Raw genomic sequence first — 19,757 nt, 5'->3', positions numbered from 1 at the left:
TGGTAATCATTTCACTATTTATGTGAATCAAACCAGCATGTTATATGCTTTAAACTTATATGGTGATACATGTCAATCCAGTTCAGTTCAGTCACTCAGTTGTGTCCAGCTCTTTGTGAGCCCATGAACTGCAGCATACCAAGCCTCCCTGTCCATTGCCAACTCATGGAGTTCACTCAAACTCATGTCCTTTGAGTTGGTGATGCCATCCAACCATCTCATCCTCTGTCATCCCCTTCTCCTCCTGTCTTCAGTCTTTCCCAGCATCAGGGTCTTTTCAGAGAGTCAGTTCTTCGCATGAGGTGGCCAAAGTATTGGAGTTTCAGCTTCAAAATCAGTCCTTCCAATGAACACCCAGGACTGATTTCCTTTAGGATGGACTGGTTGAATCTCCTTGCAGTCCAAGGGACTCTCAAGAGTCTTCTCCAGCACCACAGTTCAAAAGCATCAATTCATCAGCACTCAGCTTTCTTTATAGTCCAACTCTCACATCCAAACATGACTACTGGAAAAACCATAGCTTTGACTAGATGGACCTTTGTTGGCAAAGTAATGTCTCTGCTTTTCAGGTTGGTTGCAACTTTTGTTCCAAGGAGCAAGTGTCTTTTAATTTCATGGCTGCAGTCATCATCTGCAGTGATTTTGGAGCCCAAGAAAATGAAGTCTGACACTGTTTCCACTGTCTCCCCATCTATTTGCCATGAAGTGATGGGACCAGATGCCATGATCTTAGTTTTCTGAATGTTGAGTTTTGAGCCAACTTTTTCACTCTCCTCTTTCACTTTCATCAAGAGGCTCTTTAGTTCTTCTTCACTTTCTACCGTAAGGGTGGTGTCATCTGCATATCTGAAGTTATTGATATTTCTCCTGGCCATCTTGATTCCAGCTTGTCCTTCATCCAGCCCAGCATTTCTCATGATGTACTCTGCATATAAGTTAAATAAGCAGGGTGACAATATGCAGCCTTGACGTACTCCCTTCCCCATTTGGAACCAGTCTGTTGTTCCATGTCCAGTTCTAACTGTTGCTTCCTGACGTGCATCCACATTTCTCAAGAGGCAGGTTAGGTGATCTGGTATTCCCATCTCTTTCAGAATTTTCCAGAGTTTGATGTGATCCACACAGTCAAAGGCTTTGGCATAGTCAATAAAGCAGAAATAGATGTTTTTCTGGAACTCTCTTAGTTTTTCGATGATCCAACAGATACTGGCAATTTGATCTCTGGTTCCTCTGGCTTTTCTAAATCCAGCTTGAACATCTGGAAGTTAATGGTTCGCATACTGTTGAAACCTGGCTTGGGGAATTTTGAGCATTATTTTACTAGTGTGTGAGGTGAGTGCGATTGTGTGGTAGTTTGAGCATTCTTTGGCATTGCCTTTCTTTGGGATTGGAAAGAAAACTGACCTTTTCCAGTCCTGTGGCCACTGCTGAGTTTTCCAAATTTGCTGGCATATTGAGTGCACCACTTTCACAACATCATCTTTTAGGATTTGAAATAGCTCAACTGGAATTCCGTTACCTGCACTAACTTTGTCGGTAGTGATGCTTCCTTCCTAAGGCCCACTTGACTTCAAATAAAATTTCTTCAAAATAAAATTGACTTCAAATAAAATTTGATTCCAAATAAAAGGTACTATAATGCCAAATTAATTTAGTACTTCATTAATAATTTCCTGTGATTAGCACTAGATGGGCTGATGTTTACCTTTTATCTTTATAAAAATGTGTTTGTATTTTTCTTTATCTACTTCTTAGTGATTCAGCATGTTGATTTCATTGTTATCATATTAAAAATGCTTATTGACCATAAGGATAGCAAAAAGTATTCAGATTATTTTATTTGAGCTTCTAGCTCAAAGAATCTGAGAATGCAGGGAGTAATATATAGGTATAATTTTGTCATCTTAGTTTGTTATATTAAAATCTCTTTGCAAATTCTTATAATTTTTTTATACACTGTATTTTTATAGACAGAAATCATCTGATTTTGATTGATTTGGCTATCTCAAGTTGTAAGAACACCAATATATTGAACTTCTTTCTATGAAAAACAGGGATTTTAAGATGAACTTTTGTGATGTTGAAATGGAAACAAATTCTATACTTTTACGTTAAAGAATAAAATGAATAACTTACATTCAGATAGGACTTTATGCTAAGTAGTAAGCTAATTAATTTTAATTAACATACATTGGGCTTCCCTTGTGGCTCAGCTGGTAAAGAATCCACCTGCAATGTGGGAGACCTGGGTTCGATCCCTGGGTTGGGAAGAGCCGCTGGTGAAGGAAAAGGCTATTCACTCCTGTATTCAGGCCTGGAGAATTCTATGAACTGTATAGTCCATGGGGTCGCAAAGAGTCAGACACGACTGAGAGACTTTCACTTTCAAGGTACCTTACTTTCTTCTGATAAAATGTATCCTTTTTAGTGTATAGTTCTGACTTTTGATGCATAGTTGTGTAATCCATCCCAATAAGATATAAAACATTTTTACTATTTCTTTGTGCCTCTTGTTACTGACCACATGGATTTTAGTTCCCCTGACCGTGGATCGAACCCCTGCCCGCTGCAGTGGTATTTGTGCCTCTTTGTAGTCACCCTTTACCTCCATCTTCTAGACTCAGGCAACCGGCGATCTGTTTTCTGTCCTCATAATTTTGCCCCTTCCAGACTATGAATGTAAATGGAATTTTGGGTCTATCTCTGAACTCCCTTCTATTGAACTGTATGGCTGTCCTGCCAAAACTACAGGGTCATTCTTTATTGCAGCTTTTTAGTCATACATATATATTACTTCCATCTTTTACTGATTTTTCCCCCATGATGTGAAATGAATGCTTTTAATTGGAGTTAATATTTTCCTAATGTTTATCATTAGCATTTTTAAACTAAAGTTTCTATTTTGATATAACTGTCGAATCACATGATGCTGTAAAATAATTCAGAATAATACAGAATTTCCCCCACTGGTGCAGTATCACAACCAGGATATTGGCATTACTATATCACGGTACGGAATATTTGTATCACTGTAAGGATCTCTCATATTGCTATTTTATGCCACACCCACAAACCAGAGGTTGTTAAACTTATTTTCCTACTTCAGACTTTGTTTTCTGGAAGAAATCTGACTTGAAAAATCTGTATTGCCAATGACAAGATAACTTTCAAGTTTGAAAATCTTAACTCAGCTTTTTTGGCTGAATTGAAGAATACAGTACTCTGACTCAAAATAAATTTAACATATGTGAAGTTATAAACTGATTACTATTTAATAAATAGAATACCTGATGGATTGCTCATATCACTTTTCCTTATCAGCTGGTATTTGACTCGTGTGCCTATAATAGGACAAGTATTAGTGGCATTAACAAAGTAGGAATTTCTGTCTCACATAGAACCAGGTGCAGAAGTTGTAATGTAAAGGCAGGCCCACAAAGTTGTCAGGAACCCAGGCTTTTTCCTGTGTTCTGCTCTTTCATCCCAAGGTTGTGACATTGTTTTCTTTGTTCAGGATGGCAGTCAGGTAGAGGAAAGGCAAGAAGGCCTGCTTCTCTTCCTTGCCTATCCATCCTCACACTGAGGCCAAGTTAAGTGCTCTAAAGTACTACTATCATTTTGAACTGAAGTGACTTGCTGCTGAGTCTGTCGTGGCTTTTCATTATGTTTAATATTTTGTTTTTTCTGATCTGCATATGTTGGTCTTTCCTCCTCGCAAGGTTATCGTTTTTGTTGGCATCAGCATAAAGCTGAGCCCACAAACACCTTAAATACCTATTAACTTGAATACACTAGTTGGAATTTTGTATAAAGTATTTTGGTGAGACTTTCATTAATTTGACTGATACGTCAATCAAGCTTAATCATGTGGCTTTAACATGATAATTTGGAATACTAAAGAGTTTAAACAGTATATTGCTAATATCCAAGTGTTTGAAACTTTAGAGATACGTAGGATATAGCCCATATCTTAAATCTAGAATTTTTCTTTCTAGAGATTTTTATTCGCTATATATATCTTTTAATAAAAGATTTAGTGTTTAGTAAGAACCTAATGATTCTTGTTGTCTTAGGATATTTAGGCTTATAATAAGTCAAATGCCAATTGGAGAAATAATAAGTTGTGGTTCTCAGGTCCACAGAGTCTCAGAGCAGTTCAGGATGAAACATCTTTGAGCTGCTCTGATCAATTTGTCTAAAAAGTGAGAGATTACAAACAAAGCAACCTTTCCTGACCTCTTCTTCCCCATTGACAAGGAATCAACATAATTCACAGTCTTTTTGTTTGAAGCAGCAAACTTGTTGAGTGGTCGTTTCCTCCACTTAAAATGAGGTATCACTTAACCTTGAGTTTTTTAAAACTCTAAACTTCAAATTAAGCAGGTTTTACTCTGTCTCTACCTATAAACTTGAAGTAATTATTGAAGCACAACATTTTAAAAATAAATGTTCTTGGCACCTGTATTTCAAGGAAATAAAAGGTAGCACAGGTAAGCAGGTGTGAAGCATGCCATCATCAGTTCAGCATTTTCCATTTTTAGAGACCCAAACAGAGAAGGGCAATCTTTTATGTCTAGCAGGTCTCCCCAGGTTTCTAGTCATCTTTTCTTTTGCTGTTCATTATTTATCTTCTACCCAAATGCCTTGTAAATGCATGTTTCAATTCTAGAATTTACTTTTATATTAATTAATTTGTATTTTGGGATATGAATTTAACTATGTGCATGCATGTGTGCAAAGTTGCTTCCGTCATGTCTGATTCTGTGACCCATGAACCATAGCCCGCCAGGTTTCTCTATCCTTGGGATTTTCCAGGCAACAATACTGGAGTGGGTTGCCATGCCCTCCTTCAGGGTATCTTCCCAACCCAGGGATTGAATCTACATTTCTTATGTCTCCTGCATTGGCAGACATGTTCTTTACCGCTAGTATCACATGGGAAGCCCCAAATTGAACTATAACTATTATTAAATGACTATTAAAACAAAAACAACTTTTGTGGGGGAAGACATATACCATTCCAGAATATTCTAATAAAAGACTGTTTCCGTTTTACCTGGTCACTATTAGAAATTTATGACTAACTTCTGCTATGTCCTCATCCTGTGCTTGCTGCTGTTCCACAGACTTGCTTTCATTCTGAAACATGTTTTAAGTTTGAAATGTGTTTTGGAGAGGCTCCAAAAGTGCCTCTTGACTACTTGGGCTTAAAGCTCTGAACTACTCTTGTGTCAACATAGTGTTGTGTTCCCCTTACCTCCAGTAATAGAGTGGAAGATGAGAAGATACATGGGCTTCAGAGTCACATCATAGCATTATTGGTTGTGTGACTATAAGCAAATGATTTAACTTCTCTGACTCTGAATTTCATTTTCTGAAAAATGTGTCCCTTGAGGAGTTGATACGAGGAGAGAACTTTGTGTCAATTATGTACTTATCTGGCACACAGGAGCTCTAGTAATAATAAGGACCATCTCTTGATTGTCATTCTCTGCTGCTGCTAAGTCGCTTCAGTCGTGTCTGACTCTGTGTGACCCCATAGACGGCAGCCCACCAGGGTCCCCTGTCCCTGTCATTCTCTACTCTGTCCTCAAATATTGGAGCATGATTTTAGAGTTGCCATACTCTCCAAGACCCACCGCTGCTGTTGCTGCTAAGTCACGTCAGTCGTGTCCGACTCTGTGCGACCCCATAGACAGCAGCCCACCAGGCTCCCCCATCCCTGGGATTCTCCAGGCAAGAACACTGGAGTGGGTTGCCATTTCCTTCTCCAGTGCAGGAAAGTGAAACGGGAAGTGAAGTTGCCCAGTCGTGTCCGACTTGTAGCAACCCCATAGACGGCAGCCCACCAGGCTCCTCTGTCCATGGGATTTTCCAGGCAAGAGTACTGGAGTGGGGTGCCATTGCCTTCTCCCCAAGACCCACTAATTGGGTCTTAATTCATGATTCTTTAACCATTTTTTAAACTCCAATCTTTTGGAGGTTTAAACTCCCTAGAAATAAGAAATTACAGCAAGTGGATTTGAAAGAGAGTCTCTGGAAATCTATTAGAACACGTTGACTTGACTTCTTGCAGTTAACTGAAGTTTAGACAGGCACCAATGACAGGCACAGCCTTGATTAGATTAGCAAAACTTGACCTATGGTTTGGGTGTGGTGCGAAGTTATAGTAGCACTGATAGTAACTAGTATAATTTATATATAAAACATTTAGTACATTATAAGCAATGTCTCTTGGAAAACTCAGCAGTGGCCACAGGACTGGAAAAGATCAGTTTTCATTCCATTCCCAAAGAAAGGCCATGCCAAAGCATGCCCAAACTACCTCACAGTTGCACTCATTTCACACACTAGTAAAGTAATGCTTAAATATCTCCAAGCCAGGCTTCAACTGTATGTGAACCGTGAACTTCCAGCTGTTCAACCTGGTTTTAGGAAAGGCAGAGGAACCAGAGATCAAATAGCCAACATCTGCTGGATCATCAGAAAAGCAAGAGAGTTCCAGAAAAATATATATTTCTGCTTTATTGACTATGCCAAAGTCTCTGACTGTGTGGATCACATCAAACTCTGGAAAATTCTTTAAGAGATGGGAATACCAGACCACCTGACCTGCCTCTTGAGAAACCTGTATGCAGGTCAGGAAGCAACAGTTAGAACTGGACATGGAACAACAGACTGGTTCCAAATAGGAAAAGGAGTACGTCAAGCCTGTATATTGTCACTCTGCTCATTTAACTTATATGCAGAGTACATCATGAGAAACGCTGGGCTGGAGGAATCACAAGCTGGAATCGAGATTGCTGGGAGAAATGTCAATAACCTCAGATACACAGATGACCATACCGCCCTTATGGCAGAAAGTGAAGAAGAACTAAAGAGCCTCTTGATGAAAGTGAAAGAGGAGAGTAAAAACGTTGGCTTAAAGCTCAACATTCAGAAAACTCAGATCATGGCATCTGGTCACATCACTTCATGGCAAATAGATGGGGAAACAGTGGAAACAGTGGCAGATTTTATTTTTGGGGGCTCCAAAATCACTGCAGATGGTGACTGCAGCCGTGTAATTAAAAGACGCTTACTGCTTGGAAGGAAAGTTACGACTAATCTAGACAGCATATTGAAAAGCAGAGACATTACTTTGTCAACAAAGGTCCGTCTAGTCAAGGCTATGGTTTTTCCAGTGGTCATGTTTGGATGTGAGAGTTGGACTTTAAAGAAAACTGAGCACCGAAGAATTGATGCTTTTGAACTGTGGTGTTGAAGACTCTTGAGAGTCCCTTGGACTGCAAGGAGACCCAACCAGTCCATCCTGAAGGAGATCAATCCTGGGTGTTCATTGGAAGGACTGATGCTGAAGCTGAAACTCCAATACTTTGGCCACCTCATGCGAAGAGCTGACTCATTTGAAAAGACCATGATGCTGAGAATGATTGAGGGCAGGAGGAGAAGGGGACAACAGAGGATAAGATGGTTGGATGGCATCACCGACACAATGGACATGAGTTTGGGTAAACTTCAGGAGTTGGTGATGGACAGGGAGGCCTGGCGTGCTGCGGTTCATGGGGTCGCAAAGAGTCAGACACGACTGAGCGACTGAACTGAACTGAAGCAATGTCTCTATAAAGCTGTACTGATTTCCTTCTCCCTTATTTCTCTGCCAGGGAATTGTATTTCTGTCTGTTAGTTTTCTGTTAGTTTTAAATTAATTAGCTCTTGAATTACTGTAGCTCTGTGGGCCCCTCAGGAATCGTAGACTGTTCCCTTCAGTGGGCTGTCAGACCATTTAGGCACCACACCAACTGTCCCTGTGCCCAGCATAGATGTATTTATTTTTTCTCTGATGGCAGCCACTCCTGCCACTTAGGGGCACGTACCTGCTGCTGCTGCTGCTGCTGCTAAGTCATTTCAGTCGTGTCCGACTCTGTGTGACCCCTTAGACAGCAGCTCACCAGGCTCCACTGTCCCTGGGATTCTCCAGGCAAGAATAGTGGAGTGGGTTGCCATTGCCTTCTCTGAAGGGCACGTACCTAGACTCTGCCAAATGAAAACCACCTATTTTTCTAATTTAAAGAAGCTTGTTGCAGGTTCGTGAAAAGCCTCCTTTATCACCTCCTGTTACTCTGAGCCGTATGATCCCTGCATGTCATATCTAGGCCCTTCAAAGTTGGTTCCATTTGACTATTGCTTATTTTTGTGCAGTTCATGTCACTTAAATTACAGAACTTTTTAACCATCAGACTACATAATTTCCTGTAGATGTTCCTCTTTAGAAACACTGGTTTGTTTCTATCAGCCAGTGATGAAAGTTGACCTGCAGTTCTTTTGACACTATTTCCATTGGCTTGGTAGGCTTGGTAATTGGGCCTTCTTCAGCTTTACTGTTGGGACAAAAAAAAAGTTTGTTTTTTTTCTCAGTTGTGGTAAATAAACATAAACTTTACCATTGTAATCATTTCTAAGTGTATAGCTAAGTGACATTAAATACATTCACAGTGTTGTGTAACCATCACTACTATTTCAAGAACTTTTTCATCATCCCAAACAGAAACTTTGTACCCATTAAGCAATAGCTCCCCATTTCTCCCTCCTTTCTGCCCCTGGTAACCTTTATTCTACTTTAAGTCTCTGCGAATTTGCCTACTTAAATAAGTGAAGTCATAAAATATTTGGTTTTTGTTTTTTTTTTAATATTTGGTTTTTTCAGATCACCAGCCCAGGTTGGATGCATGAGACAAGTGCTCAGGGCTGGTGCACTGGGATGACCCAGAGGGATGGGATGGGGAGGGAGGTGGGAGGGGGGATCGGGATGGGGAACACATGTAAATCCATGGCTGATTCATGTCAATGTATGGCAAAAACCACTAAAAAAAAAAATTTGTTTTTTTGTGTTTGGCTTATTTCACTGAGCGTAATGTTTCCAAGATTCATCTGTGTTGTAATATATATCAGAATTTTATCCCTTTTTACGGCTGAATACTATTCCATTGTATGTATATATACTGTGTTTTTTAATCTATTCATTTGTTGATAGATACTTGAGTTGTTTCTACCTTTTGACCGTTGTGAATAATGTCAATATGAACATTGGTGTACAAGTATCTGTTGAGTTCCTATTTTCAGTTCTTTGGGGTGTGCAGGGAAGGGGGATTGCTGGGTCATATGATAATTCTCTAATTTTTTTAGTAACTGCCATATTGTTTTCCATAGCAGCTGCATCAGTTTACATTCCCACCGCTAGTGTACAAGGGTTCCAGTTTCTCTGTTCTTCTCAATACTTTCTTTTTTTTAAAAATAATATCCATCTTAGTGGGTATGAAATGGTATCTCATTGCAGTTTTGATTTTTCATTTCCTTTATGACTAATGATGCTGAGCATTTTTTCATGTGCATTGGCCATTTGTATCCTTTTTGGAGAAATGCCTGTTTAGATCCTTGGCCCATTTTTTAATTAGTTTGGTTTTTGTTTTATTTTTAGTTTTAAGGTTTCTTTTGGTTTTTTTGTCTGGTTTGTGTATCAGGGTAATGCTGGCCTTAGAAAATAAGTTAAGAACTGTTCTCTCCTTTTCAGTCTTTTGGAAGATTTTGAGAAGACTTGGTATTAATTCTTTAAAAGTTTGGTAGAACCTACCAGTGAAACCATCTGGTCCTGTACATTTCTTTGTTGGGATGTTTTTGATTACTGATTCAGCCCTCCTAATAGTTACAGATCCATTTAGATCTTCTGCTGCTTCTTAAGTCAATTTGTATGCTGCTAAGAACTTATCCATTTCATGTAGGTTATCCAGTTTGTTACCGTACAATTCATGGTATTCTCTTATAATCTTTTCCAACTTTTACTTCTGGTTTTAATAATTTGAGTCTTTCCTCAATTCTTATTTAGAAGTAGATTAGTAAGGAATCATATATGATGCTTGAAATGAATTGAGGGAAGAAGATAAAATGCTTAAGGGTTTTGTATTTACCCACATAGTCTATATTTTATTGATTCTTAAACTTCAGGGTTCTGTGGAATGAGTTGTTTTCTTCTATTTGTGTATAGTGCAGAATTCCTAGCAGGAAATCCATGGTCTTGATTTCCTCTGCCAACCCACTCCAGTATTCTTCCCTGGGAAATCTCATGGACAGGAGAGCCTGGTGGGCTATAATCTATGGGGTCGCAAAAGAGTCAGACATGATTTAGTGATGAAACAACAACAAATAGCAATACTAGTTTTTGTTGGGGTTACTTAAGATGTTCTCCTAAAGGAGAATATAAGCAATCATATGCTAAAATGTACACTAATGAAAATAAGTTCAGTTATCTTGTCAACTTCAATCAGCTTCCCAAAATGAGTCAGCTCTAAATATACTGTTTGTCTTTCTGGAATTGTATGCTTCTGTTTTGACTATAAATACAACATTTTACTTTGAAAATGTAGGCCAGAGGCCAAATTATCAGTTTATAGGATCAAAGGAAAGATAATAAACAAGTAAATTTGAGATTGGGCGAGGTGCAGCAGGAATAAGAGAACGAATTGCCTCTAGAACCCTTGCCGTCTCTCCTCTCTTCTCTCACTGCACAATGACCTGTTGCACATGGCAGAAAACATAGCTGCTGGCAGCCCAGGAATTTTACATTATACAGATTCCATGATGGGAGAGGAGCAGATTTTTACTTTCTTGATTGCAAATATTTAAATCTTGGAAAAGATAGATTGACTCAGCAAAAAGGTACCCACTGGGTAGCAACTGACTCTGGCCAGGGTCTTGTGGAAGCATGTCAACTCTACTATTAATACAGGTGGAGTTTGGAGGGAATGAAGTTCCTGGAAGAGGAGGGTTGAGTGGACAGGCAGCTTTAAAAATGCCCACAATGTATCAAAATTTGTTTATGGTATGGGATAACCAAATGAACGATACAGTGAGTAGACTAATTTTGAGCCACTATTTCTCAGAGACTAGGGATTTATCCCATTGGTAGGTGTATACGTGCCTCACATATTCTTAGTTAGTTAATACCCTGGATTGCCTGAGACCTGTAGAGGAGCCATAGATAAAATTCCAGAAGTGCTCTCTCTTTTTCTCAGTTAGTGTGTGTTAGTCGCTCAGTTGTGTTCGACTCTTTGCAACCCCATGGACTGCAGCCCTCCAGGCTCCTCTGTCCATGAGATTTTCCAGACAAGAATACTGGAGTGGGTTGCCATTTCCTTCTCCAGGAGATCTTCCCAACCCAGGGATTGAACCCAGGTCTCCTGCACTGCAGGCAGATTCTTTACTCTCTGCATCACATATACCTTGCTATTACTTGTGACTTGTTTTTTAGCAACTTAGGATATATTTCACATACCATAGAAGTCACCCATTTAAAGTGTATAGTTCAGTGGCTTTTAGTATATTCATAGAATTGTACAACCATCACTACAAACTAATTTTAAAACCTTTTTAACGCTCTGCAAAGGAAGCCTGTACTCAGCAGTCACTGCCAGTTACACTCCTCTTTCACCTTCTCCCTTATCCCCCTTTACCTTCAGGTTCCTTGCAATCGCTCGTCTACTTTCCCTGTTCTGAATGTTTCATATAAATGGGATCATATATTATATGACTTTTCAGTCTTGTTTCTTTAATTTACCATAATGTTTTAAAGGTTCATCCATACTATAGCATGTATCAGTACTTCATTCCTATTTTTTGCTGAATAATGTTCAATTGTAGGGCTATTCCAAGTTTAAATTACTTACCAATTGAAAATTGGCACAGTAAAAATGAAATTGAGGAATATTTCAGTTGTGGTGGGTGATTCTGAAATTGCAGCCCATAAAATCCAGATACAGCAGGCAGAGGTAAGGGAAGCCAAAATAGGGTAGAGTTAGTGAGTAGGAAGCTTTCCAGAGATCAGAAATCACAATAAATGTTACAAGTTTGTATTGTTTTAAATTGTAGCTAACCTTTACTTAAATTGGCTGTTTCTTAAATTGACGGCTTTCTTTTGTACTAAATTGATTATATTAATCAGCCATAGTTTCTACAAAATTGCTTTTTACTTGCTCAAAATAGATTGCTCTGAAATGTTTGATTATAAAATATCAAAAATTATTTATGTTTTTAAATGTCCCATTTTCTTTTAGATTACAGTGCAGGATTTTGGAAGTCCTCCCTCCATCACACCAAAATGGTTTTGCTAATGGACATGTCAGCAGTATAGATGAAGAGACTATTATCATCAGTGATAGTGATGATTCAGAAACACAAAACAGTTCTTTTCAAAATGGGTAAGTGATTTTTATCAGCTTTTGAAATGTATGAATTCTTTGGCTGTCCACATTTTCACTGACAGGGGCCCAGGTTCAGTCCCTGGTTGGGGAAATAAGTTCCCACAAGCCACACGCAGCTTAAATAAATAAACAAGTGTATATATTATGTATGTATGTATGTTAGATTGGGTACTGGTAACCCACCTAAGTAACTTTTTCTTCTTTCTAACCATACACTGGTATATACTGTGCATCTAAACAGTGTGGCTCAACAACACATGTTAGAGTTTGCAAAACTGAAATTTACCTAGTTAATTCTAGTCAGCTATTGAAGAGCAATTGAAGCTCACTTCATTCACTTACACTTACACATTCCACTTTTGCTTACTTGGGAAAATTCATTCTGTACTTTATTTTTCACTTTGTGGTGTATATAGTAAAGAAACTAACTTTCTGAGCTTTATGTTTCACTTTATAGTGCATATAGTAAAGAAATTAACTCTGAAATTCATTCAATTGACAGTTTTGGTCAGCTGAGTGTTCTCAGAGAAAGTCATATAAATCCGTATAGATTGACGCTGCAGTGTGTGTACTATATTTGTATCACTTTGTATCTTACTTTCGTTGCCCTATGCTTCTCTTTATCATCCTTTCATATCATTTTTTTCTCTATAACCTCCACTTATATCCCCTTTACATATACACTGGCATTCTAGAGGCAGCTTTTCTAGAATCTAACCATTTCACTCTACTACCTTATTTTGTCCTGCCAACATTTTTTTCTACTCAGTCTATTGTATTGCAGTTTTCCTACGGATATCCCTGTTTTCACTCTATCCCCCTGTTCACAGCCAAGATGATCCTTCAGAAGTGTTAAGTTAAATCATCATCACAGCAGTATTCAGAATCCTCTGGTGTCTTTACTCAGAGTAAAATTTAAAGCCCTTCATGGTGACCCCATCGCCTGTCCCAGCTTTCACCTCTCTGACTGAACCTTCTTTTTTTTCTCACTGTTTATTCTGCTTCTTGTGCAAACCATGCATGCTTCTCTGTCAGGACCTTTACACACTCTTTCTCTCTTACTTTAAAAACTCATATCCCCAAGGTTTTTCTCATGAGTTGCTCACTCATTTCTTTCAGATCTTTGCTTGCATGTTAACTTTTTGGAAGGCCTACCCGGTCCATTTATTGAGGACCATCACCCTGTATGAGATAGGACCTTTCACTCTGTACCCATTCCCTTCACAGCAGCTCACCCCACCCTGTTGTGTATTTTGTGTGTCTCCTTACTGTGTTTCTGTTCTGCTCACCACTGAATCCTTCATCTTGATTAGTATTTGGCACACTCTATGCTCTGAACTATTTAGTGAGTGGATGGATGAATGAATGAATGTACCCTCAAAGGGAGGGAAAAACGAGAAATTGGTGGGGGTGGGAATTAAATGTGTAACCCTTTGCTAGTTCTTGAAGCAAGGTAAGCTATATTATCTCATTTTTGCTCTTGGATTACATAGCTAGGAAGAAGAAAGTAAATCCAGTAGCTATGAAGAAGAAAGTAAATCCAAGAAGAAGTAAATCCAGAGCTATTTGTTTGTTTATAAATTTGTCTAAACTGAGCATTCTGCTTATTTATCTGTAGTTAGTTTCTTTACTCAAGGAAAACTTATTGAATGAGCAATTAAAGTGCCTATCTAACATAAAATAGCACTTTGTACTATTTTGACTAATAAAATAGTGAGGCATATCAGTAACTTATAAAATCATAATTAAAAGCTGAATGCATTCAATTCTGTTATAGTATGTTTTTCAAAACTAGATTTCATTTAAAATATCTTGTTTCTAAATAAATTATTAACTTATTCATATCTTTGCTTTTTTTTAGAAAGAAAAAAGATGTAGTTGATCCCTTATTATTCAAGTACAAGGTGCAACCCACTAAAAAAGAATTGTATGAGTGTGCTATTGTTAAGGCAACACAAATCAGGTAAAATTCCCTATCTTCTCTATGCTGGTTTAAAGTAGAATAATTATATTGTTCAGTTTATGGACCAATGAATAGTATAGTTTTACTGAGTTTTTTCCTTTTTTTGCTTTTAGCTCAAGATATGTTTTTTATATAATGTAATCCCCTATTTAATATTTTTCACTTTTCTATTTAATTTTTGACTTATACTTTAAATATAATTCTGCTAGATCTTGGTTACGGTCTTATTAACTCATTTTCTTCTTAATTGGTGGACCAGAGATTATAATACGATGGGAAAGTTATGCTTGATAACAGAAGACTTAATTGACTTGCAGCTCTTTGTTAGCATGAAATGATAATACTATACCTATAATAAAGAAATAGTAATATTCCTGTAAGGTAGCCTTACTATGACAGAGTAGCTCTGACAAGGAGGACTTCCTTCAGTGACAGAAAGGTTATATGTGTGCTGTCTCATATGATGGAAGTGTGGCTAGTAATAGTGCAGAATTGAAGTTTTTATTTTAATTTTATTTATTAAAAAAAATATGGCTAATAGGTGCCATGTAGAACAATACATTTCTTAAGGACTAGTGTATTTAGTTAACAGTCAAAAGATAGTTACTCTCAGTTAGTATATGGTGCTGGGCTCCTTTTTCAGACTTCTTTTTCATGTAGTCCTTCCTATAGTTTAGGAAAAAGTACGTATTTTGGGGAGGGCCATTACTTAAGAACTCCTATATTGTTTGTTTACTCATAGAAACTTTTAACATAGCGTTTTTTGAAAAGGAATACATTAAATTCAATTGAAATATTTGCTTTCTTTCCAGAACCTTTCTAGAAATACTTGTGTGTTTATTTTTTTGTCTTCTGTGTGTGGTGATGGTACTATTGTGGTTGCTGTTTTTTAATTTGGAGCCTAAGGAAAATGAAAAATAGTATATTTTTAGTTTTAATCATTCTCTTTAATTTTAATCTCATGAATTTGCTGGCTGCCATATGAAGTTTAAATACAAAATATTTTACAATTTGATAAAACCCATGTTCACTTCTGTTCACAATATCCATTTGAATGTTGATTTATGTAGCACTATGCGAGCTCAGCATTCAGAAAACTAAGATCATGGCATCTGGTCCCATCACTTCATGGCAAATAGATGGGGAAACAGTGGAAATAGTGTCAGACTTTATTTTTTTGGGCTCCAAAATCACTGCAGATGGTGACTGCAGCCATGAAATTAAAAGACATTTGCTCCTTGGAAGGAAAGTTATGACCAACCTAGACAGTATATTAAAAAGCAGAGACAAAAAATAAATAAATAAATAAAAAGCAGAGACATTACTTTGTCAACAAAGGTCCGTCTAGTCAAGGTTATGGTTTTTCCAGTGGTCACGTATGGATGTGAGAGTTGGACTGTGAAGAAAGCTGAGCACCGAAAAATTGATGCTTTTGAACTGTGGTGTTGGAGAAGACTCTTGAGAGTACCTTGGACTGCAAGGAGATCCAACCAGTCCATCCTAAAGATCAGTCCTGGGTATTCATTGGAAGGACTGATGCTGAAGCTGAAACTCCAATACTTTGGCCACCTCATGGGAAGAGTTGACTCACTGGAAAAGACCCTGATGCTGGGAGGGATTGGGGGCAGGAGGAGAAGGGGATGACAGAGGATGAGATGGCTGGATGGCATCACCGACTTGATGGACACGAGTTTGAGTAAACTCTGAGAGTTGATGATGGACAGGGAGGCCTGGCGTGCTGGGATTCATGGGGTCACAAAGAGTTGGACACGACTGAGTGACTGAACTGAACTGAACTGACTACATGGTAGTCTGTGAATTTTGATTATGTTAAGAATTTTAATGGTAATACTTGTAGGGATGATCATCTAATTTTATAATATTTGGTTTACTCTGTGTAGTATATTTTTCTTGAGGTTTATTTGATTTCTAAGTGGTTCCTAAGCAACAAATGCATATACTGTTTTTGTAATAGACTTTTATGGTAGATCCACTCAAGTAGATCTTCTAACATTCTACATAAATACTTCTTTACATATAAATATATATATATTCTCTCCATCATTTTTGTTTAATGAAATAGTAACATAAATACTTCTGTAGAAGTTTCTTCTAACTTATAAATACTATTGGAAAATGAAGTGTTCTTTTCCTAGGTTTGAAATTGAATTGTGGATCTAAAGAGATTATGGAGCTCAGATTGAATTCTTGGATATTAACACTGTTTTCTTTCTCCTCCTTTTCCTTATAGCCGGAGAAAACACCTATTTTCTCGTGATAAACTAAAACTTTTTCTGAAGCAACACTGTGAACCACAAGATGGAGTCATTAAAATTAAGGTAGTTAGAACAGTGATATTATTTGTTGAAAAGAAGGAAGAAAGAGAAAAATGAGTAGTGTTATAAGGTTGTAACATTGCAGAAATGTTATTCCAAAGTTGCTTGAAAATAGCTTTCTTTATCTGGAGCCAGTTTTTAGTAATTTTCTTTGTATTCATTGGATTAAATACTGTTTTTATGCAATTGCTAGACATGCTAGATGCTTCAGTTACTTCCACTGTTCTCCTTGTATAAAAAGGTCAACCACGATAAATGTGAGTAAACGGAAAACTATGGGGGAAATTCCCTGACAGTACAGTGGTTAGAACTCTGCATTTCCATTACAGGGGGGCTTAGATTCGATCCCTGGTCAGGGAACTAAGATCCCACAAGCTGCACGGCCAAAAAAAAAAGGTGAATGGGTAGTGCAACTAGAGTTTTCTAATAGTGTAATGCTGGCTCAGAAAAACAGATCCAAAGAACAATGCTAAAATAGATCCTACTAGGTAAGAAGATAATATATATAATAAAAAGAATCTCAGAGACCAATACTAAGCAGATAGATTATATTTCATTAATAACTATTTAGAGGAAAAAAATCAAGTTTAGGAACCTCATATTGTATACTCAAGTAAAAAGTTAAATGGTAAAATAAAACTAGTGTTTTTAAATGAGAAGTACTTATATTGGGAGAGAGACATTATCTAAGTAAAACAATAGAATGGATTAGAGAAATGATGCATGTGTCAAAAGTCAGGTACTGTATGCCTAAGATTTGTGCATTTCATCATATGTATATATTACATCAAAAGAAAAGATATGAAGGAAAAGGGTATTTGAGTTTATGTGAAAAGTAGTATTTCACATCTCTAGAGACAAAGATAAATAGAACTAGGACACTTGGTTAACTACTTGGAAAATAGTTGGGTCTATCTGGAAAAATGTTGGGTCTAACTCAAAAAATAAAAAGGACATAAAATAAATCTTAATGTTATTTATGCTAAAGTACTTAGGTGGAGCAATAGAAAAGAAATACCAAGACGAGGTTGATTTGACAATATGAACTTATGTAGAATTAAAAATGTCATGAACAGATTTGAAGGGCAAGTGCTGAAGGGAACGATACTTTGAGTGAATATACTGAGGAGCTCAAATCAATTATAAAACATGAGCACTCCATTAGAAAAATAGACATCAAAATTTACAGTGGATGAAGTATAAAAACTTGAAAACATGTAAGGTAAAATCATCTGAAAGAATTTTTAAAGTATTTGTCTTGATAAGAGAACATGATTTAAGCATTCTTCTGTCTATAGTATTGAACAGGTAGTCATGTAAAATGATGCTTAAAAAAGTTGTTGATTTAGACACTTGTGATAAATGGCTAGAACAGTGCCTGACATTTGATAGACAGTCAATGAATATGTGTAAAGCCGCTTGTGTGTATCATAAATAGCCAGTTGGCCAGTTCATCTCATTTTATAAGATTTCTCCCACATCAACAAACAAAAATAGCCCAATTAAGGAAAAAATGGTGATGGACATAAGTTTTAACCAAGGAAAATAAAGTCAATAACTTTGAAAAGTTCAACTTTACTTAATAAATAAAAATTAAAGTTATAGTAAACATTTTTCTCTTATGAGTATAATGAAGGATGGTTAGTGGCTATTCTAGTATACTTGTACACACACACACACACCCTTAAAACAACCAAGTTTGATACCTAGTATGGTGAAAGATGGTTAGTGGATATTCTGGTATACTTGTACACACACACACACACACACACACACACACACACACACACCCTTAAAACAGCCAAGTTTGATAACCAGTGGATATTCTGGTATACTTGTACACACACACACACACACACACACACACACACACACACACACACCCTTAAAACAGCCAAGTTTGATAACCAGTGGATATTCTGGTATACTTGTACACACACACACACACACACACCCTTAAAACAGCCAAGTTTGATAACCAGTGGATATTCTGGTATACTTGTACACACACACACACACACACACACACCCTTAAAACAGCCAAGTTTGATAACCAGTGGATATTCTGTTATACTTGCACGCGCGTGCACACACACACACACACACACCCGCCCCCCCGCCCCCTTAAAACAGCCAAGTTTGATAACCAGTATGGTAAATGTAGACTGTTGTTAGGAATACCTGCAAGAACACAAAGATGTGGGATTTTTTTTATTGTGCGTGTTGTGTGTGTGAATAAGGATACCTTGGCAAGTTAATATATTAAAGCCTATTTGATCCTTTTTGGGTATGTGTTTCAGAAGAAGCCATCCACTCAAAGTACTGTTCTTTATGAAGTGAAAGTTGCTCAGTCATGTCTGACTCTTTGCAACCACATGGACTGTACAGTCCATGGAATTCTCCAGGCCAGAATATTGGAGTGGGTAGCTGTTCCCTTCTCCGGGGGATCTTCCTAACCTAGGGATGGAACCCAGTCTCCCACACTGCACGTGGAATATTCACAGGTTATTTAAGTGGTACAGTAGACAGCCATCTTAATGGAATTTAATGTGAAATCTTAAATGAATTCTTCATTTACTGTGTTAGGTATTAAAAGCTATGTTATACCAAAAGTAAAAATATTATATAGTAAATTGAATTCCCAGTGGAAGCAATCCTATTTTATTAGTAACTTAAAATTTTATATCATCACATTTTCTGTATTTCTGTAAATAGCATTTTTTTTTGGAGAGGAAGAAAGAAGATAGTCTTTGCTGTTAGACCAAAACTTACCTTCAGAATTGCTAATTGAAAATAAGAAGTTTAGAGTTGGACATGGATGAAAGTAGAAGGAAAGAAAACTCTTGATTTTAGCAGATATCCAGGAACCACACAACTTACAGTAAAAATGAGGTTGACTTCTATGAACTTTAATTTTGAGTTGAAACTTTATAGAAATTTATCAATATTTCTGCTTTTATCCAGACCAGCTTTAAAATTTGATACATAAAGTATTTAAGTTATCACTTCAAACTAGAGGGGGAAGTCTAAATGTTCAGCGGTTAGGCTAAGAAAAATTTATTGATTTAATGTATTGTATTTTTTAATATTTAGTATGTGGATTATTTATTTACTAGAAAGCCTCATACAAAATTAGTCGAAAGCAAGCAAAAAAGATTATTGTATAAGTGAAATTTTGAGATAATTTTAGAATTCAGGAAACCG

General features: G+C 37.2%; 1 protein-coding gene across 2 annotated transcripts in view; it reads left to right on the top strand.

Annotated features, from left to right (window-relative positions):
- The window catches only part of BAZ1A (bromodomain adjacent to zinc finger domain 1A), an 84,572-nt gene that overhangs the window by 25,968 nt on the left and 38,847 nt on the right, over positions 1-19,757 (top strand). For both annotated transcript variants that reach the window (XM_065906358.1, XM_065906359.1), the window contains 3 exons: positions 12,108-12,251; positions 14,116-14,217; positions 16,469-16,556. In XM_065906358.1, coding sequence (XP_065762430.1) covers positions 12,108-12,251; positions 14,116-14,217; positions 16,469-16,556 — 334 coding nt within the window. The remainder of the gene's footprint in view (positions 1-12,107; positions 12,252-14,115; positions 14,218-16,468; positions 16,557-19,757) is intronic.

This window comes from Muntiacus reevesi, chromosome 15 (assembly GCF_963930625.1).
Source record: "Muntiacus reevesi chromosome 15, mMunRee1.1, whole genome shotgun sequence".
Classification (NCBI taxonomy): Eukaryota; Metazoa; Chordata; class Mammalia; order Artiodactyla; family Cervidae; genus Muntiacus; species Muntiacus reevesi.
Note: the sequence above shows the minus strand (reverse complement) of the source record. Positions and strands in the feature narration are given on the sequence as shown.